General features: G+C 35.3%; 1 protein-coding gene across 9 annotated transcripts in view; it reads right to left on the bottom strand.

Annotated features, from left to right (window-relative positions):
- Positions 1-22,560, bottom strand: part of KLC1 (kinesin light chain 1) — a 53,694-nt gene that overhangs the window by 6,827 nt on the left and 24,307 nt on the right. For 5 of the 9 annotated variants that reach the window (XM_074868903.1, XM_074868905.1, XM_074868902.1 and 2 more), the window contains exons 4-14: positions 20,604-20,682; positions 18,450-18,675; positions 17,848-17,935; positions 17,018-17,119; positions 16,208-16,381; positions 15,963-16,062; positions 15,079-15,128; positions 14,922-14,989; positions 13,349-13,457; positions 9,872-10,033; positions 4,427-4,557 (exon numbers count right to left, since the gene is read on the bottom strand). In XM_074868903.1, the coding sequence (XP_074725004.1) occupies positions 4,427-4,557; positions 9,872-10,033; positions 13,349-13,457; positions 14,922-14,989; positions 15,079-15,128; positions 15,963-16,062; positions 16,208-16,381; positions 17,018-17,119; positions 17,848-17,935; positions 18,450-18,675; positions 20,604-20,682 (1,289 nt within the window). Of the gene's footprint in view, positions 1-4,426; positions 4,558-5,321; positions 5,964-9,871; positions 10,034-13,348; positions 13,458-14,921; positions 14,990-15,078; positions 15,129-15,962; positions 16,063-16,207; positions 16,382-17,017; positions 17,120-17,847; positions 17,936-18,449; positions 18,676-20,603; positions 20,683-22,560 lie in introns of those variants that run through there. The other 4 variants (XM_074868906.1, XM_074868908.1, XM_074868909.1 and 1 more) reach the window with 3 other exon arrangements.

Here is a 22,560-nt window from a genome sequence, read left to right as displayed (position 1 = left end):
GAGCTTAAACATTTCAGGCAACTGATTTCATTTCAACTCAAAATAAAATCTCAATTTTTAAAGTATATCAAATTAATACACTGACTTAGCATTGATTTTTAATTAACTAATTCTCAGTTTCAACTTTGTGCAGCTTCTTACAAAAGCATCAAAACATTCAGACAGTTTAGGGAAAAAACGTGAAACATGAATAAGTTTATCGCATAGGCAGCATTTAACTTGGCAAAGCTACAACAAACATTAGTGTAGTACTTTCTGCCTCATCTAGGAAAGTCTCCAGAATCTATTTCAAAAAGCATTTCAAAATCTTTTATTTTAAACATTCCAAAGCGAAGGGAGATAAAATGGTTGGTGCTATGAACTCTGGTTATGATTTTGGCTTTACAATGCTCTGAGCAGTGGTAACAACAACCCTAGATTACCGTACTGAAAGAAACAGATAAGGAAAAACAAAATTAATCATCAACACAGGAGCTACTGACAGTCAAAATATCACTGTATTAACAGTAATATCTACTCCTGTTTGAGATGAGGATTAGTAGCTTATCTACATTTCTCAAACATATACAAAACTTAAGAAAAATATTTTAAAGCATGTGTAATAAAATTCAAGATTAGCCTTAAAATTCTTATCATCACGGTGAGAACAGGAATGTCTGATGTCCTTTATCCCAAAGTGTCTGTACATTACACAGAATGTTCTGTGTTAGCTTTGATTTTTCCCTAGATCTTTAACCACTTCCAAACTACTAAATAAGGGCTCTGTATACACATCTGATGAACTATTCACAAGACAATGAGGCCCTAAGCCTGCAGTACTACCTACAGCTTTAGAGACAACTGGCCAATGCAGAGTTTCCAATGCCTTCCAATACCATGGAAAGGTTTATCCATACAGATCACATCAGATTATTAACCAATTTTTCTTTCTACTGAAGCAAGACTACTAACAGTCAAAGTCAAGCATGAGCTTTAAATGCTTACATGAAGCAAGGGCTTAGCAGAATAATGAACCAAAACGCTAACACACACAGGCACCAGCTGCCACATAACATAGGCTTACTGGTTTTTCCTAGTATTAAATCTGAACGGTTCAACAAAAGCTAGAATGCACACAATTTGAAGTATTTGACATAAGTGTTAGCAACAACAAAGCAAGGACTCATGCATGGTATACACCTCTCATTTATTCACGGAAACGTACAACAGAGGTTATATATGAAAGTCAAAGTAAGTTAATCTGTAAAACACAAACAAAACATTACATAAAACTCTCCAAAAGAGCATAAAGGTTTATGGAAAACCTTCCAGGGAAACAGAAAATCCACCAGTAAAAATTTACACACATTTCTAGGCTCTCGCTGAAGTGCCAATTAAAAAAAATTTTTAATCACACATGAGATACTAGTTTGTTTGTGGGTTGGTGGTTGTTTGGTTTTGCTTGGTTGTTTGTTTTCTTAAAAAACAACATACTTAGGAACTTTAATCTGGCAAATGTACTTTTAATCATTCCATGTTAGAAACTTGACTGCACAAATAGCATGCAGTTGTTTTTCTGGTGCATAAGTAATAGCAATAATGAAAGCTTTTTTTTAAGCTACAAATCTTAACTGTTCTGCTCTATGATCAAAATTTTAAAAGTGACAAAAATCAAACATAACACTAATTAAGGAAAGTTAAATTATTACAGAACTGAATTCTGAAATACGATAAAGAAAGAACGAACTGATAACATGCTTCAGGTATTTTATGTTTCAATAAACAGTTCTTAAGAGATCTGCTCATTGTCAAAAAGGCTTTTGCATTATTTTAGAGAAACAATTTCCCTGATGAGTTTTCCACTTTATTCTCTTCAACCTTCTGTATCAAGCAACCACATGAAAACTAAGTCTGTCTTTCATGCTGTGCTATGAATGTACTTCTATTTGAGTATTTCTCACTCAGAATCACATCAGCACTGCCAATTACTATTTACAGAAGCACAGAATAAGCAACAGGTGTAAATCAATTTCAAAATAAAGCCTTCATAGAGACACAGGCAGGGAATGCAGAGGTGTACTGGTAAGGAGAGAGGCACACATGTCTTCCATCTAGAGTGGCTGACTTCACAGCAAAAATTATTTATATGTGTGCTATGTCAGTACTGTAATATTCAGCTATCAAGCACACTAAAAATGAAAGGTTTGCATAATCCAAACTGAATTTCCCTTTTATTAAACTCAGAAGTAGAAAAAAAATTAACTCTGTTTACTAAAAGTTTCTTCAGAAAATAAAATCAAAATGACTTATTGGAATATCAGTATGTACAGCTATGCTTCACAATCTACAAAGCTGGTGTTTAATACCAAAAATCTTTGCATTTGTTATTAAAACCAGCTAATATAAATTAGGATTAAAAAATGTCTCTCTCTTACAAGAACAGAAATTGTAATATTTCTTGTCTTAACACACTCAACATGCCTACCTCCTACATAAAAGCCTATCAATGAAATTGCAAATTTTAAGAATAAATTACTGAGAACTACAGTGACATCTGAAAAACAAGAATGCTTCGTCAAAAAGGGAAAGCAAGAAAAAGATTGCTTTGTCTTCAAATTTGTTTCACATTAACTTCTTTATTTGAGGAAATCTTATCTGGTGATACAGATCCCACAATACAATTGATGTTAATGTGGGTAGATTACTTCTGCATTGGTCAAAGAACACTACTGAAGTGCAGACAATAAAAAGGCACAGGAGTTCCTATAGGACACTGCAAAGCCAAATGTCTTCAGTTACACGCAAGCACAATTTCCTACACTTTTAATTACGGAGTTACTTTACCTGCAGAAAAAGTTAGCTCTATTTACTACAGAGAACAAGGAATAAAACTCTTGGCTTTTAAGAAACTGAAAACCTTTCCATGTCTCACAAAAATTAGGAGAAAAATGCAAAATTAGCTATGAATATATGCATCTATTCATACAAGAATATACCTGAACTATGATGTATGAACTCTAGACAGAACTGAATAGAAACAGAAAACCAATGTTTAAAAATGCTGTATAAAAATGTATAAACGTATAAAAACTAAAGACAAAGTAGGACATCCCTTTTATTCTATTTTAGCTTGCATTTGCTTGTTTTTCCTAACGCATTTTACGTTTACATATTTCCTTCTAATCGTATGCTTTTCACAGTTTATTCCCAATCTATCATCTCGGAGGCAGTTCTCATTGATGTATCAATAAATGAAAAGGGATTTTTGAACTTGAATTTGAATCGCTGCCTTCAACATGAAGACTCTGGCAGCTGAGAGTGAGATTTTAATTAACTATTATAAAAATCAAATCAGGCTGAATTTGAAACAGATAAGTGAGGAAGCGAATTCTACATGTACCCAATGTTTTACAGCCTCATAAAAACACTAAAGCAAAGCTTCACTCCTGGAGCACTTAACAACACATTGAGACCCTGCCTCAAGATCACTGTCTCATCTACTATATTACTCATAGATCCAGTTGCTCCATCAGAAGTTACTCCAAGTTTTCCTTTTTAACTGTTCTAAAGCCTAGGTTCAAAATCCCACTGTCATACAGTTTCCTGTCAACTAAATGAGTTACTGTTTTCCACATCAAGGGGAAAAAACCCTACAAAACTGACTGCAATTAAGTCGGGGGCAAGAGGGAACACCCATGAGTGCTATTACAAAAAACAGTAGTACATTTTAATGTGTACTTCTCTGCAGCAGCCAATAAATGATGAATGTGTTTATGCATTTATCGGAAATACTACATAAACCCAAATCCATAATCACATGGTAAACAGGAAGGAGTGAGAAGTCAGATTCATTAAAATTTGAATTTTTACCACTGACTTCATGAAACCAAAACGTTAACGAGCGCACAATCAGGTTCAAGTTTTTCAACATTTTCCTCTGCTCTCTGAAATCTGGGTTTTTCAAAAATAGAAACTGAGAAAGGCTCAAGTCAGTAATTCTCTTTATACCCACAGTAATATATCAAGCTATACCAAAAACATACCAAGATATTAGGCAATATCAAGAATGTTAGCTGTGGGTTTACTGTATTGAAGCTTTTCTTGTAAAAATCAGTAACATTTATTATTCTTCACTGCTGTGTGAAAAGGAGAATTTTGCTGGCAACTAACATCAATAATTCTATGAGGCCTTTCTATTCTTCAAGTGGCTAAAGCAGTAAAAAGGAAAGAAACACTATTAGAATTAACTCTTAAAAGCCAATATAATGATGTTACAAAACTTTCATTATAAATTTAATAAATTATTTCCTATTTTATTTTTAAGATATAGATCTATACGATATGCAGTTAGCTAAGCAGAGAAGAAAACACTATCCTAGGTACTACACTAGGCTACATGGGGGCACAGAACAAGGGCACACCAGCACAGCTAAGAGCAGATAATTACCCTGGATTCTTTGGTTCACTGTCCCGTGAACTTCCTCCCTTCAGCTTTCTAACCAGCTTCTCACTGCTGCGTCTAATGGAAGCACGAAGTTTGCTAAAGGAACCACTGCGTTTTAAAGATCCAGTGCCATCCTGAAAAAAATTGAACAAATGTGAAACTGCAAAAGTTTGTTGCCCTCCCCCAAACCTGGCTCAAAAACATTCCATTGATGAATATATTTTTTTTATTGCTATTAATATATACTTGGTACAATTACTTAAACACATAATACCATATAGCTACAACTTTACAAAGACAAAAGGGCTCCTTCCAAATTGTAACATAGGTTTCTAAAATGTGAAGACATGCTCAAGCCATGATTCGTAATAATTAATAAAAAACCATCACAGCAGTCAAACAATTCACCATCACCATGTCACCATTTCGTATGAGCGCACTGCGGTTAACAGAGTACAAGCCCCAAGCAAAAGCACTCCATCAGATCAGTCTAAGAAGAAAATGGTTTCATTCTTTCTAAGTATTTACATTACTTGCAAACATGTTTGATTAATCCTAAAATCAAACAAATTAAACAAAGATATTTCTGATCAGAAACATGTATGGTTAAATTCCTGTGCTTCATTTTAACTTTCACCAAAGAAAATGTAAAACATGATGAAATTAACTTTTTCATAGATTGCATTCATGTTTTACACTGCTGTGCTGATCCAAAGAAGCTTCCAACTGACCACAATTCTATTTTTAAATGTTTTACTCTTAAATAAAACCCAACTGTTTAGTAAGATTAGAAGTGACCACTTCCTACTTCACAGAAATCCTATATGATTATGAAGAATTGTAAAGGAATTGTAAAAGAAGAAAGTAAAGTACTACTAAGCAGACAAAGACAGACACCTGAGTTGGAGTGAGTTTATTAGAAGTTAGAAAGACAAATACACAAATCACTGAACACCAAGATTAGTAGAGAAAAGCATAATTGCCAAAATCTCACACAAAGACTAAACAGCAATGCTACTTTAGAATAATCATAAGTGAAGACATCCAGAGTTCCATATTGATGTTAACCATGTAATAGGTCTCTAAATACATTTTAAAGCACTTGAAGAACATGCCTTACTTTTACGGGTTTTGTTTTGTTTTTCTCCTGTAAAGATCACCATCATGCCATTTCAATAATACCTTGTGTGATACTTTTAACTACCTTTTTTCCATAGTGAACAGCTACTTATAGAGTTCATTGTTACTTGGTTGTTTTTTGTGTTTTCTTACTAATGTATTACACAGCAAATGGTTGTAATAACATTTTGTATGACTAGATACATATCTGGCAAAGCTACACATGTACAGAAATAGAAAACCAAAAAAAGACACCAGCACTGAAGGAATGGCCAGTTTACAGGGAAGTGTAGCTCTGACAAGAATCTTAAGGGGTTTGCTAAAACACAGCAGTCAGTACTGAAGAGAGAAGTTAAAGCTTGAAGATGGTGCACGCCCGTCATGCAGGAGACAGTATAAGAATCACAAAAGGCATCTAGGCCTGTCAGAAATGGAGAGAGAAAAACTGAATGAAACTGTTGGGAAAAATTCAACAGTTTTCAATTTTGAACAGTTACGTTAACAGTATTTCTAGGTCACATTCAAAATAATTTTTTCCAGAGTAAGTATTTGGACTGCCCTTAAGGACAAAGCGCAGGCCCTTGCAATTACCAGAACGTACATCTTCATACAGTTCCACCTACATCACTAATATGCGACTTACGAATGAGCACGAATGATGCTGTGCATTCCTTAAGTTAGAATTTGTATAAAATACAAAACACCTTCAAGAAGGAATAGCTTTAGTATTACGTTTTGTAAACAAAGAAGGGATTATTTTTTTTTCAGCTGACATTAACACAAAAATAAAAATAAAGGAAAAAAACAACAGAAGAAAGGAACAGAGCAAGGTGCATTCATTTCAGCTTTAACTTCTGTCAGGAATTTTCCTTGAAACAAAATTGCAAGAAGAAAGAGGTCTTCCCCTAACCTCCAGACAAAATTCTGTTCATTCCTTTAAAGAACTAGAATCCAACTGACCTGTGTCAATTCAGTTTCACGAGTATTTTTTAGAACATATCTATGTGTGTATGTGTGTGTGTATATATATATATATATATATATATGTAATCCAAGCAGAAACTTCTCTACTTTCCCTAATGCAATGAGGCAGCTGAAAGAATTTACCTTTAAAAATAAGCTGTGGTTCAATTTACACACTTTCCATTCTTTGTATAAGAACAGAGACCATTACTGATAGTCTTAATGTAAATGTTTTGAGAGCCTTTACCTATAGCAACTGGAACAAATGGTAATTAAAGTTATTCTTGGAAGTGGCAAAATGCCTTGCTACCAAGCGATTAGAAGATCAAAATCTAACCGAGTATTTATGTTTCAAACTAAATTGCATATATGGTTCATACTTAAAAACAGACTTCAGCTTTGCAGGATTGAATAAACTGAAGTCTAAATTCCAATTAGAACTATTACATCAGTGAAAAGGCTGTTCCTGTGGTCTTAAATCAGCGATGCTATAGTAATGATAATGATCCAAAGAACAAAGGCAAGACAAATTTGGTGGGTACAGAGTATAACTTTTATTATGCTAGCTAGCACAGTAGGAATAAGCAGACACGCTTTTCGATACTTCAAATCTGAAATAAAAACATCAAACTCCCAAGTTACATAGTGACTCCATGATTAACAAAACACCTTTAAAAATAAGCTTAGGATAAAAAAAAAATCCTAAATCCAGCATAAACAAACAAAAAATCACAAGAGATATCCGTTTCTATGGCAAAGTTTAATTGCCAATTTTTATGTCACTCAGAATGAGAGTCACCTTACTACTTTTTTTTACAGCTCCCCACTATCTCAATCTGTACTTTGTAGTTGTCTGCTACAATGCCCCTCTGACTGTCTGGCACTTACGAAACAAGAGCAATTCTTATCAGCTGGTCTATGACAGTGAAATTTACTGCTTTCATTTCACACCTGAAAGCAGACTTATGTGCCCAAAAGCTTGTGGTTTTGAAGCATTGGGTTCGAATAAGAAAAGATACTTCCCCACACTATGAACAATTACCTTAAATTAAGCACTATCATACCATGAAGATTTTCATCTGTCCTGCAACAGGCTGCAAGATGCATTTAGAAAAATGCCGATTACAGATACCCACTGTCATTTCTACCTTGAATTTTTAAGACCAAATATTTTTTTCCATTTTCAAGTATCTTCTGTTAACCTTAAGGGATGGACTTTATAAGAAAGATGTAAACATGCACTACACAACCTCACTTAACATGTCCATTTTAATAGTTAATGAGAGATTTACTTCAATAGATATTTCAGTTCTTTTTGTAAGAGTGTAAGACATTACATCAAAGCATCTAATGCTTTATATGGATTACATTACATATGGAAGTCACTTAACTACAACAGATCTTCCAACAAAAAATTTTCGTTGAAGTTTATTGCTTTACACACTTGACCTGTTCTCTCTGACAGCCAAGAACATGAGTCACCTTGACCACTTCAGAAGAATTTAAATGGAAAATACAGGCCTCTCTTCAGGCTCTGCACAGAGAAGTAGAAAATTCTACTGTATTTTATGAATCAGAATATTTTGTCTGGAGGGAACACAGGAGGGTAAAAAAACCTACACAATATAAAGTAGAGGGAAGAACAGCACTGAGATAGAAACACTAGCAGGGTAGAGGGAGAGAGAGTTGCCCACTTTATGTAAAACATGTAATACAGAATACCTTCTCTTAAGAGGGGAAAAAAGAAATAACAAAGATGAGAATAAAGCAATGCCACTTCAGCACACTAAAAATTAAAAGTCTCTTTGCCCTGAGAGATCAAAACTTTATTTTTCAGATCAACAAATTTTATCAGTGAGTTCGATTCAAATATTGACCTAGAAATACTGTCTATTGCTTTTCCACAGAAGGCCCTTTCAATCCAAAACCTGCATGCTTGTTTAATTAATGTCAATAACAGAAAAAAGTTTAATCCATTTAGAAAATAGTCATGCAAAGTACAGTGAAAATTAAGGGAGGAGTACAGTACACAGTTCTAATGCTGAATGGGCAAAATGAGAATTAAAAAAAGAGTTATCCAACCTTACTTTGGCTTTATTAATGATGCAGTATTATTCACAATAGATGCTGATTGACTGTCTTGGCACTGAGAACACCAATGCCAAGAAAACAATAAAAAAGAGAGACAAAAGCAAAGATGGAAAGAACATTCTCCTTTAAGACTAAAGAAGCAGTATGTGTTTTATCAAGGTTTCTCTGGAATGATAAACTTTGCCTCATGTGGCTAACAAAAAAAGATTGCTATTGTAAAAGAAATGAAACACGCAATACTGCAAAGTAGGCTACTTCCCCTCCCATACAGCAAAAGCAGGCAACACTACTTTTATAATCTAATGGAACATTTTCAGCAGAACTGCGGCTGGGAGTTAGTTAACAGTGCAATATATATCCCATTGCCAGCAATGGGATAAAGCATGGGAAAGTTGGTGACAGAAGCAAACTACTACATAAGACAGATCAGTAACTGAAAGCTTGCACTGTCTTTCAAGTTAAAGGAAAACAATGGTTAGAAAAATGCATATGTAACCACATTACATATATGTTTTTACTTTATGACAATCAGTGTTATACAGTGAAGCCAATATAGGGGAAAAATACGAACAAGCCCTGACTCCAGTCAAATTCTAACACGGGAAGGTGATATTAATATTTCACTTAAGAAATGGGAAGTTACTATCATATTGTTATGTGATGGCACTGCCTCTTAAAATGGATTGTATAGCAGCTTAAAAGGTTACATTCTTTCCTCTAACAAGTTGGGTAAGGAGGAGACTGAAATTATTTTAGTGTTAGACTGATCACTTTAATTTACTCAAACTGCTAACACTTAGTACATCTCCACAGCAAATGTTCTTTATGATTCCAACAGATGCAGTATTTCTAAAGAAACATTTAAAATATGGGCAAATATGACATCAAAAGGACAAAAGCAAAAGTAAGTTAATTGCCAGAACATTTCTACCAGTAAAAAGAAACCACTGACAAGCAACTGTACACCAGACCATAACCAGGACACTCAATCAGCATTAAACAACTTAAATACAACTGCTTGGGATTCTTGAAGAAATTTCACCATTCAAGACAACAACAGAAAGGATGTTTTAAAATATTACAATTTTTTTTACATTACATTATGATAAACAAAGTGTTATTCTTCATTTCTTAATTGATTCTGCAAAATTATGAAATACAAAGTAGATCAACCAAGAAACTACTGAAAACACAACAGGCTGGTGAATGGACAACCATATTTGTTACGGTGATAATTTCTCTAGGCTACTTTCTTAAACTGTGTACTGTACTTACCCCATTCCATTCTACGCTCATACTCACTTCCTCGCCTCCATCAGGACCACTCTCATACTTTACCACATCAACATTGAGGCTTTCTCGGCTTCGCCTTTTTTCTATGCTCTCAGGGTCATTCAGCACTTCAGCAACTCTCTGTTTATGAACATTATCAAGACCCTGAGAATTAGATAAAATGAGAAAAGGTTTTATTTTATTACAAGCTGTATTAATCCACAATTTACACACAATAACCATATCAAGAAAGAAGTCAAACCAACCCGTAACGCCATCACCCCTATTCTGCTTTCAAAGGGCAGTTAAAGATGAGCTGCCCTTTATACACTGCAGGAATCAACACAGCATGAAGTGAACACAGCTTGGTAGTTTCAGAATTCAGTGACTTGCCATCCTTTTCCTCCTATCCTACCACTCGTCAAAGACTCATGGTGTTCATGTCACTTACCTGAAGCCAGCTGGCTACCAGCTTAATATTTAAGCCATTTATAGATCATGAACAGACAATGCAATTCTCAATTTTCCACCTATCAAATGGTGCAGTATTAACCCACCTTTGGAAAGAATGTTGCAGGTGTCTGAATATCTAATATCTGAGACTCAGGTTGTGTTATTTAAGAATACCAACATATGGCACTTGGCACAGTAGTATAATTTATCCTTCAGAAAGAAATCAAATAGAAAATACGCTTATAATAAAACAGCCTATATATATGGTAAATAAAATATGTTTACTTTGTGTTAAAGAATGCACATCATCTACCAAATAATCCTTTAAGTATCTTAAAAGTGCTAAAATACCCTCTGTGAAAGACCTGCACTAAAAATAAAGGTAACTAAAAAGTAACAAAGCCCAAATTATACTTATTTTCAGTTTTGTTTTCTTTATAATAAACCTACTCCACATCATAAATGGTATTTGCTGACAGGAAGAGATCCCAGATGAATGCCTTACACAAGAAAATATTTTGCATCTTTCACTGTGCAGCATTAGCAGCAAATGCAGCGGGGGATCTCTGCAACAAATCCATAAAGTTTACCACAATGCAGAAAGTGAAAATCATGCCAAAATTCTTCTGTAAAGTGCATGAATAAGAATGAAAGCTGTTTTAGTGCATGGAGAAATCAGGTTCTTGGTTCCCATATAGCTGCTCTCCACCAACTGAAGAGCAGAACAGCCCTTCCTAATGGAATTCTACACACAAGGAAGCATGAAACCAGCATATAATGATCACATATTTTCACTTCCTTGTGGCTGTATGGTGGAGAAAAGTGGCTTGAGCTTCAGACAGCAGAGAAACATAGGCTCAAAATGGCTTTTGCACCAATTCCTTCAGCGGCACAGAACACGAAAAGCATAAACCTTTAAAATCACCAAGGAGGTGATGTATCACATACAGACTCCAGGCTCTGCTCCAGAGCTGTCATGTCTCATTTACCTCGCATGTTTTTAAAAAAACAAAAAGTAAAATAATGAAGGGACAGGGACCTATAGAATTGAACAAACTGGGAATCTATCATGAAAGATAAAGGACAAAGAACTTCACTGGTCTTCAAAAATCTAGCATATGCATCCCAGCAGCTAAAGCAAACAAAGCATGTGTGAAGGAGAACCGAGCTGTGAAGTACTGATGCTTTTCCACAGCTGGTAACAAAAGAACCTCGTTGCTTTTAGATGCAAAGGGGAAATGCACTAACCCTGTCTGTCCTCCTTTACTTTAATGACCTAGAATAGAGAGGTAATGTTAAATACTGCTAGTAAGACAGCACTGTTTCCTGCATGTCCAAACCTAGTGCTTCATGCAATGTGATATATTATAGTATAATAGTATAGAGATGGTATATGATGCTTCAAGTTCAAATTTTTACTGGGAAAAGTTGGTGCTCTGTTTTGGCATTCTGGAAAAAGGAAACAAACATAACTACAAGCAAAGTTTTCTTCCAGTCTTCTTATTACTATTGTATCATGCCAAATTAACCTGGTTGTATCTGTTCACACTAAAAAATTGTCATGTGTAATGGCAACAGTAAAACTAAGAACCAAAGCAAGTATGTTAAGATGCAGTGCGTGATCATTTCTTATTTTCAAATCATATCTGAGAGACACATCAAAAATGAACCTTCAGTAAAAGTATGTGGAAATCATCCTCAGTAAAAGAAAGTATCTGTATCAACTATTTCCCCGACTCCTGAATTTTCCTTGTTGAGTAACTCTTCTCCCCGATTCCTACTTTCCTCTTACCAGTTTCATTCCATTTATTTGGCAAACACTTGCAAGTTTTCCATCATTTTCTGTGGAAGAAAGAACTTATGACACCTTGTATCAAAGGGAACTGTTGCTGAAATCACTAGAAGAGCATGAGGTTTGCCAGGAACTTTTTACTCTCTCCCTTTTCCAGAAATCTGCTTCTACATACATCAAACACTGCAGTATCATTCTTTAAAATACAACTTCAAAACAGTATAACCAATAAAATCCAGTATATTATTGATAAAGATATGGTCCATCACCTCAGTCAGTTTACTTGAATTTAGAACTTGACTTTAGAATTTTGCATGTAGATATAAGGGAAAAAACCAAACCAAACCACTTCTGAAAAAAAAAAAAAATACAGATCTTATTTACTATTGCATAAAAGCAAAATTAAAATTGAACTTTCCAAAGTTTTTTTAATTCACTTATATGTTCTTATTTTGCTTTCCATTTTAACACTGACTGACAAGCCATATTTGCTTGTCCAGTCTTATGTACTTTTATAAAAGACATTGTATCAAATCATCCAAAAGGGAAAGGAAAAAACAGAAAGCAAATAAATCCCCAATAAAAAAAAAAATCAAACTGTCTCTCACCTTCTAAGACGGAGAAAGGGTTACTTGAACAGCAGATCTGAGAGCACAGAGGCAGCACAGAACTCCTCCACATTACAAGAATTACAGTCCCCCCCTTAAACTGCAATATCCATCCCATCGGTTTGCAAAAGTAACAGAAACAGCAACTGATAAATTTATAATGGTCTTTTAAAGGTCTGCACCAGTCAGTCAGTTGTATGTAGAAACAGAACATTTGTAAGTTTGACAGCTCCATATTAAACATAGAACAGCATTGCTGGCAAAGGAGATTATCTACAGAAACTCTCCATTTCCCCTAGCTACAGTCTCTCTCCCAGGACATGTAGCCAACTGAAGACTGCTGGCTGACACAGTGTTTTCTGCTCTTCCATTTACCACATAATTTCACCCCCAATTTAAATCATGCCCCCAGCACACAGTGCCACTGCCCTAGCAATTAGCCAGTTTGCAAGTGTTAAGATGGTTATTGGTTTATCACCAGTTCAGACTGAAATTAGAGAGCAACACCAGGTACCAGACACTGAATAGCTGAAAGTTCGTATGTACCACATGTACGACAGATACTGAAGTTGAAAATCTGCATGACCACAAACCAGAAATATCATTAAGGCGAATTTTCATACTTGCCTGTTTACGAGACCTCATTGCTGCCTCTTCTAATGTTTCAGCAGCTTCAAATTTTCCCTGTCGTCTGTAAAGTGCCCCAAGGTTCTTTAAGGTAGTTGTTACTGTTGGGCTATTTAAAGAAAGAAAGAAAAAAAAAAAAAAAAAAAAAAGAAGTGTATATATATATACACACACACACACAGACTAAACTTCTCTTAATTCACAAACTAATAAAAACTTAAACTAATACAGTATTTATCTTTTTTGGTAATTATTTAGTGTCTCTTGAAATATATTATACTGTACTTCATGTACATGGAAAAACCTGTTAACCCCTTTCAAAGTGCATTAACAGCTCACACTATGATTAGTCAGCAGCCTTGAAAATCAAAGATAGTAACTAACCTCTAGATCTATCTGCTCAAGAGAAAACTGGAGTGCTATATCCTTGTGTTTCTCAGATGCATCTTGAGGTGAAAGTTTAGCTCAGTGTGTTCAACTGAATAATTGTGAAGCTTCCAGAAAATATGCCTACTCATGCATAGTGACCATTACTGTAGCATGTGTTAGTCACAAAACAAATTAACAGTTCCTTTCACCAGCTTTTACTTAATACCTACTAGCAGTTTTTATGCATTCAAACCACACTTGAACAATAAAGGAAAAAAATTCACACATTCCGTTAACAAGTCTCACACCCCAACAAGACATTTTGTTTCAAGGACACAATAAGAATTAGCTCAGTCACAGTATTGTTGTGTGAAGTTTTGCTCCAGTAACAGCAGAGAAAAGATTTCCTTGTGCATTAGAATGAACTAGTACATGAAAAACAAACCAACAAAATGTATTGCACTCAGAGAGGATGGAGAAAGAAGAGCAGATTTCAACAGTACAAAGGTTCTGTTGCTTGTTAAATACATGAATTCAAACACTGAAGAAATTAAAAACCCTCACTGAGCATTATCAGTACCAGGTGCAGGTTTTTTTTCTTACACTGTAACACCTGCACACTAAAAAAAAAACCACAGTAAAGGAACAAAATTAAAGCAAAATAAAATATTTCACAAAGCATAAACCAAACTGAAGTCCTTCTCTTCTGCCATTTTAAAGTACACATTTTCATTCACACAAAACTATATTCTTCAAGCTTTAGAAACAAATAATGCTTAATTGTGGCAGTGTAACTTTGTTTCCTTCTGCCAGCTAGAAAACTCAGAGCTCAGTTATTTGTACAGTCTCCTTTTTGCTTCTGGCCCTCTCTCAAAGTCTTGCTGGGGCAGGGAGAGCATGTATGTCAACCAATGGTATAAAAAGAAAGAAAGATGACCTCTGCTTCCACATGAACGGCTGCCACAAACACAACTGGTGAATTTTTATGTCACTTATTACACCTAACCAGCCTAGATTAAAAAGCAGCCTTGAAAACTGCTACCATGTTCCTGAAACGCATTCTTGAGGCACAAATTTTTAATACTGTAGTTTATATAGTCCCAAGCAAGCAGCTGGTTTGGTTTCCTTTTTAAACATGCTTTAATTTGACATTTCTGGATACTGGGTATTGCCGCATTGTTTGTCCTGTAAAGAAATTACCAACCTGTCAACTTTGCAAGCCTTGTACCAGCCCCCATATTCTCCAAAAGATGTGCCATCTTTTTGCTTTCCCTAAAACAAAAGTAACATTGAAGAAAATTAACTGATTTTTAACTTAACTAAGTAAAAGTTTAAAAAAAGTTTTATGTCAATGGCCTTACTTTGCATTCTTCCCTCTCTTCTGCATGCATCCAAATAGGCTTATTTTCATCTGATGAAACAGAAGAAAGTATTTTATAGAAGCATAAAACTACAAAATATTCATTGTTTTGATTTTCACCCTTCTGAAATTAAGTTGTGAACCAGGGAATTATATTGTTACCACCACAAAAAAGCTTACTCTCCATACTACAAGCAGCAGATAAATAAAACATGCACCTCTTCCCTTTAGAAAGAGTCACTTCTGAGAAGCTTTGAAGTCAGTATATGCTGAAATCGATTTGTCATGTGCCTAGTTTTGTGCTAAAAACCACACAGTTATTTCTTTAATCGTAACAACTGTTTTGACATCTACTAAGTGGTGCATATGCTACTGTCATGGAACGCAATGAAGATTCTTCACTGTGATTTACAGTTGATAAAATGCATTTGACTTCAATGTACAGTGTCATTCACAATTTAAGGGTATTTTCCCTGTTCTTTAAATGTATTAATGGAGGATTCACATTAACAATGTATTTATTAGATCATTAAAAATCCTGCACTGACTGGAAAGTGACATACATTTTTCTGCCTCTATAAAAATACCAAAATTGGGTTTGGTTGAACATAAGGTAAATTACACCAGAAATACAATCCATAAAACATAAACCTACCAAAGTCTATCTCACTTAAGAAAAACTCTTACTTTGCATCAAACACCAGTGCTGTATCTAAATACTTTCTTATGATGAAGGTGCTTCAACACGTCTATAACCTCACTTTTTAAGTCTACCTCAAGCAGAAAACAATTTTAATCAGGATACAATTAACTTCCTGGAGATTTTATTTCATGATAACTACAAAAATGAAACATAGATTAAAATCTAGGGACTCAGTTTCTTACCATCTACAGAGCCAAATTCCCGTTCATGAGCACGAGTAAGAATCTCTTTGTATAAAGTTTCCGCTTGCTTAAATTTGCCCTGTTTTAGATAGCAGGAAGCCTAAAAACAAAACACCCCCCAAAAGGTATCAGCACGTTGTTTTATTTAGCTTGATAAATAATAAATACAATACATGCTGAACAAAGGTGCATTTCAATTCATCAGAAAATTTTACTTTCTTAGATTTACTTTATGAAAGACTTACCAGGTTATTCTTTGTTTTTGCAACATTTGGATCATCTGGTCCCAGCTTAGTTTGGTAAATTTCCAGTGCCCTCTGGTAGTAGTATTCAACCTCCTCATATTTGCCCTGGTTCTGGCATAGTAAAGCCAAGTTATTTAGTTGTTTGGCAACATCAGGGTGATCCTTCCCCAGGACCTGAAAGTTAAATACCTTGTATTAAAACATTCTCCAGCCATCGTATCAGGGTTTAGAAATGCATCATTCAGAAATATCCCATTAGTTCTTATTCATCATCAATTCAACACAAGGATGACAGAAGCAAAATTTGTATTTGAAAGATATGAAAATTATTCAATTTATTACAAACTGAGAATGCTGCAGAACAATTCATAACAGGAATAATGTAAGTAGTATAAAAACAGTATAGGCAGCGTATTATACAAAGCCTGCAGGCACTGTCTCATGGACTAGAATAAATATCCACATAGTCATGGAATAACCAACTTTCAAATTTTAATGATGTTTCATTTTTATTCCAATACCCTTGTCAAATCAAAGATTACTTAACTGTCGAAGGGGAAAGAAAAAGGTAAAGAAGGTTAATTACAAAATACAGAATTTAGAATATACCCAGAGTGCTCCAACAGCTCTGTAGGACTACTGGAATTTACTGCTGTTTTGAACTTCAGACACTGCTAACTACTAGCGCACTGCTAACTGTGGTTTATCTGGCAGATCTAGCCCACCAAAACATAAAAAAAGTGGCAGTGTTTAACTTTTCCCCCTCCCTCAAAAAACCCATTCAAAGATGCTGTATTTTTTTACTCATACCTTTTCTCTGATTTCCAGAGCCCGCTTACACAACGGTTCAGCTTCTTTGTACTTTCCCCGTTTACCGTAAAGTACTGCAAGATTGTTTAGAGTTGCTGCCACCTGTGAACAGGAGAGAAATACTAATTACACTGGAATTTGCCAGGGCAAAAATCTGACAAATGAACACATCTACAACGCACTGACGCTTTCAAATTTTCCATGCACATGGTAAACATCTTGAAATTTGTAAATGAATAAATTATTATTGAATGCGTACATACACAAACGAGGAAAGGAAAAAACCAAAATCATAAAATACTTTTGCTTCATTTGTGGAAATGTTATTTAGTGCATACGTTTTTCTTTGTATGTTCTTCTCTTACAAAGTTACCTCTGACATCTATACTCAGAGCTGCACTGCTTCACACAGGCTACATGAAGTGAGACATCACATTAATTTTAAACATTAAGTGCAAAAGCTTGATTTACATTTCATTTAAAAGCAGCAGTAAACTAAATCAGAAGTACCCCTTCAATGAGTTCAATAAAGTGATTTGAGTAAGCAAATTAAAATCTTTCTTCACAAATTAATTTCCCACAGAAAATCCATGCAATCCAAAATCAAGTATGTGCAAGTCATTTGTGGTGAAACAGCATTGAATATAATGCTCAAAAGGAACATTAAATATTTAAGAGAAAACGAAGAATGTTACATCGTGGCCTCCTACCTGTACTGTTTAGAGATAAGCCAGGTCTTAAAACTTTCCTGTTGAGTTTAATATTAGAATGAGTTGAAAAAACTTCAGTGAAAAACACAAATAAAAATATGATATTGCATGTATACAAACCGCTGGATGATCTTTGCCCAAAGTCTTTTCACGGATAGCCAAGGCATCATTCAGGAGATTTGCTGCATCTTTGTATTTGTTCTGGTCTCTAAATTTTAAAGAGCCATAATTAATACTGGGGATTCAGAAGAGAAAGTCAATAAAAATGAAGCTGACTTCAGTACTGGCCTAAAGACGCTTGTACAAAAGAAGAGCAATTGAGAATATATTCAGAAAAGAAGAAGGAAAAACCTGAAGCCTGTAACTGTAGCTTGCTGGCTGATGACTAGCATGTACTACTTCTACACTGCTGTCCAATTTATACTCTAGATTATCTGTAAGTGGGTAATCAAGACATGCCCCCTCAGCAGAAAAAAAAAAAAAAAACAAACCACAACAAAAACACACCAGCTCCCAAAGCAAAGGCATAGGCAAAAATGCAGTAACTTGTCTGACATTTAAGTATAGGGAGACATATAAACATTGCAGGACCCCCTTGAGGGTTTTAATAAAAAACAGTGAATGGAAAATGAAACAGTCAAAAAAATGTTAATCTGAACATTAACAGGTTGTAGGTGAATAATAAATATTTAACTGGTATTTATCTATGACAGTATACAAACCTGTACACCAAAGCAAGTATGTTCAACATAGTGGCAACATCAGGATGATCATGACCTGAAGTCTTCTCCAGATCTTCAAGAGCTTGTTTACAGAGAGGTACAGCAACCTCGTATCTACCTTGGGAAGCATACTGAATAACAAGATTATGAAGGGTCCTTAATCTTGCTGGAATTTCATAGCCACCTTGCTGGGCAGCAGCTGCTGCACTGCTATGCTGCTGTTGAACTGAAAGAAATCGGGAAGATTTCAAGTTGCTTAAAAGATGACTAACTAAAACATCTAACATTACTGCAGAATGACACAAAATGAGACTCACTGAATTTTATTTCTTCAATACAAAGCATTAGTATTAGAACATACTTCACAGCAGTCACACTGTCTTGAACAGTGACAGTGAAAACAACCACATTATTCTTCATATTCCATCTAGTATTGTATTATTTTACACTTCAATTAGCTCAAAGGGCCAAGTGTAATAAATCAATCAATAAAGTAGGAAACTTTCAGCTCAGAATTCTCAAGAGTATATCATAATTTTGCACTTACAAGTATAGGTGTTTCCCTATGAAAAAGAATATTAACAAGCCAGACAGCTGCAGAAAAGCTCAAATGATTTGTCCTTTCTCCTTTATTCTTCTTCTCTAAACATACAATTTTTTGTTTCCCTTTGTTTGCTATACCAAGGAGTACTTAAGGTTGGCACAAAGGATTAAAACACCCTGGATGCCACAAATAACAGTTGCAAAAGAAAAGGCACCAAGCCAAAGCCAGTGTCAACCTTTAGGTTTTACTTACTAACCCTCAGGCTTAGCCGCTTATTTTCCAGTAGCTCCTAAGCTTTGGTTGTTACATCCGACACCATCCCATTCTCCCCAGAAATCTACTACCCCTTTTCTCTTCACCTGGAAGATTTCTGGGAAGATTGAGAAAATTCCCTCTTACTCATTTTCATTAAATTCTAGACACCACACAGCATAAGGGCTCCAGCCGTGAGACTGACCTTCTTCTCTCCTTTCTGTTAAGCTAAAAACACTCTCACAGCAAGTGGGAGCCTTTTTATGTCAGTGGAATCATACAATTCCAAGCCTACACCCACAGTCACTGCCTACCAAAGCACTGAAGCATTACAGTATTTTTCCTAGAGGTCAAGGAAATTGCTGACATGTCAACTTTGTCTTTTGTGAAGCAAAGTAAGGTAGATGGACTATGCAGGTATATAGGCAGCTTTGTCATTCAACTTTCCTATTACGAAATTCTAGGGAGGCAAGGATGAGCTCAGGAGGGAGCTCATGATCAACACTAACCTATTCTAAACTCTTCAAGTCTTCCTCCCATTGCTGGCTATGGATAGCACTACCACACTATGAAGAACGCAGCGTATCTTGTGTACATGCCCCTAAAGGAAATTCGAAACTCTGCTGATTACAGAGGTGCAACCCTTCAGACATTTCTTCTGAAGTAATTTGTCTACCAAGAACCATTATAATACTAGCACACTGCATATACACTACAATATCAATGTATTATATAGTATCAGGTTTACACCCATACAGAAAATGCAATATTTCACTAAGCAAAGCTTATCTATTAGTGGCTTCTTTCAATCATGCTACCAAACCTCTACCCTCAAACTTCACTGCATATTCATCAGTGCTTCTGACCTGAAGACAATACTTCTGGAATGAGTTCTAAAACTAAGGAAAACAACCTTAGCAAAGGGCAAAAGATTATATGAGAAAGACTTCATACTGAAACCTGTCCCAAACTGCTAAATCAGACCATTAAAAAGGTCATTAACAGAATTCACCGTCAGGACAGACCATCAAAAAGCTTCAGTGTTTCAGAATCTGCCTCAGTCACTTGGAACAAACCTCTTCCATTCTGAGGCCCACAAGAAAGACTGTGGGACAAATTCTGAAGTCAGTTCCAAGAATACAACATCTAGTAAACTCTCTTTAAAAACCTAGGCCCCAGTTCTGTATGTATCAATGTACAGAATGTGTATCAATGACAGGTTTCCTTATTCTAGCAGAGGTGTTCACCCTTCCCACTGTGTCCCAGAGGACCCCAAGCATGGATTCATTTTTATAAAGAGCATCTTTATATTCTGCACTGCAGAAATACACTAACATAGTAATCTGAAGTGCACTTACTTCCTTGTCCTTGGTCATCTTCATCATTGGGAAATAAGTCATCCAAAGGCTCTTTGGTGGAATCTGTATCTTTATCCTCCTATAGAACAACCCCAAACCCAAACAAATTGTTACACTTAAATCTAAAGGCATAAAGGGACAGTTCATTTAATCAGTAATGTTAAAGGAAAATCCCACATTCAGAACTTAGGAATTAACAACAATAACATTTCTCACAGAAGTTTTATGAAGGTCTTATATTCAAATGTATTTACATACTCTGTCCCAAAACAATACAGGACACCTTCAGAAGAACCAGGAATAGAAATCAGGTCTCCTAGATTTCAGTCTCAATTTAAGCACACAAGAACACATTTGCTATTCTTACAGAGACCTAATGAAAGTACCCACTGAGGAGTGCTACTGAATACAGAATTGTCCACTGTACTTTTTTAGTCGTAAACGCAGTTACAGATGGTCAAGGAGAAGAATAAGGAGACCTCCATTTCTGAGTACTCAACTTCGCCACAAAATAAATTTTGCAACTGTGATCTGTAAGGTTCAAAAAGAAATGACACACTTGCAAGGAAGCTAACCTCCAATAGTCTCCATCTGGAACCATATTAATTTCTGCACAATCCATCAGTATATATTGATTTTAAACATAAAATCATTTCAAATTCCACAATCATGTAAAATTAAGAAACAGATCATCCTTCAGTCCTGTTTCAGTGAAGTCTACACAACATAAATAGTTGAAGTTCTCAGAAATGTTAATCTCAGTAAGGAGAAAACCCAGGAGCAGAACACAGTCCTATTTTTCTGGCTCTCCATCCAACACCTTTTTTCACAGATAAGAAGACGACAACTGCTGCTGCTGGCATTCAAGTTCAATGGTGGCAAAGTGGGTGCTCAGCAATTGATGGGACTAGATCCGGGGAAGATTCCAACCTCCTACTGAGTATATAAAATTGACTATTTCCAAGGCTAACAACAGAGACTGTCCATATGGTTAGTGAAACTATAAAGATGCTTTGCCTACTTTGACCATATTTGCCAATATAACTTCAAATAACGGTGCTATTAAGGCCATCTGCAGATTACAGTTCAACAGTTAGCACATCAAAATCCCAGTATTCCCTCCTCCTGTGCCTTTTCTAAACAGGCTTCACTGTCAGTATTCAGCTACAAATACCAACTCATGAAATAGCACTGGAAAGTTCACATGCAACTGGCCAAAACAACTCTCACTAATCACAATATGTTAAAAAAGGATTTAGTCAAGCAGGCAGTTAAGCATGACTAAAACACATACATTTTCAACCATTATGTTACTGAAATAATTGTTTATGATAAACTGTTCTTTCCAAGACACAGGTGAGAAGGTCTGATAGCACAAAGTGAGCTCTTTCTCTATGGTGCCATCTAACTTAAGGAAACAAAATAAAAGGGTAACAAGAAGGGCAAATAACTCAGATGTCTTTTTAAGTGGTAAATTACTTCTGTAAATTAAAATTGTATCCATTTTCTCTCTAAATCTAAGAATATTTAACACAATAGGCTAAACACAACTGAAAACGTGCAGATGATCACAGCGTCTGGCAGAAAGTCCTGAAAAGGGGATTCAATAACATCTTATCTTAGTGTAAATTCTCAGATAGAAAAGCTATACACTGATTTCACTAGACAAAAACTAAGTATTTTTCTTGCAGTCAAAATAAGCCAAGTCCCCTACCTACTTAGAATGTCTACATTCCCCACTTGTTTTAATTGCTGAATTTACAGAAGGAAATTTTTTGTTTGGTTGCATTCTTAATATTTTTTTAAAGCTAATATGATACTAAATAAGGATTTATGGATTTTAAGCATCACATTTTATTATCTACAGGCAGTAGATAATAAAGATAAAACAGATAAAATAAAACGAACTGAACTCTCAGAGTCTTTCTGCAAACTATGTGACACTGGTACAAGGTAA

This window comes from Strix uralensis, chromosome 4 (genome assembly GCF_047716275.1).
Source record: "Strix uralensis isolate ZFMK-TIS-50842 chromosome 4, bStrUra1, whole genome shotgun sequence".
NCBI classification, from domain to species: Eukaryota; Metazoa; Chordata; class Aves; order Strigiformes; family Strigidae; genus Strix; species Strix uralensis.
This window is presented reverse-complemented; position numbering and strand designations above follow the sequence as displayed.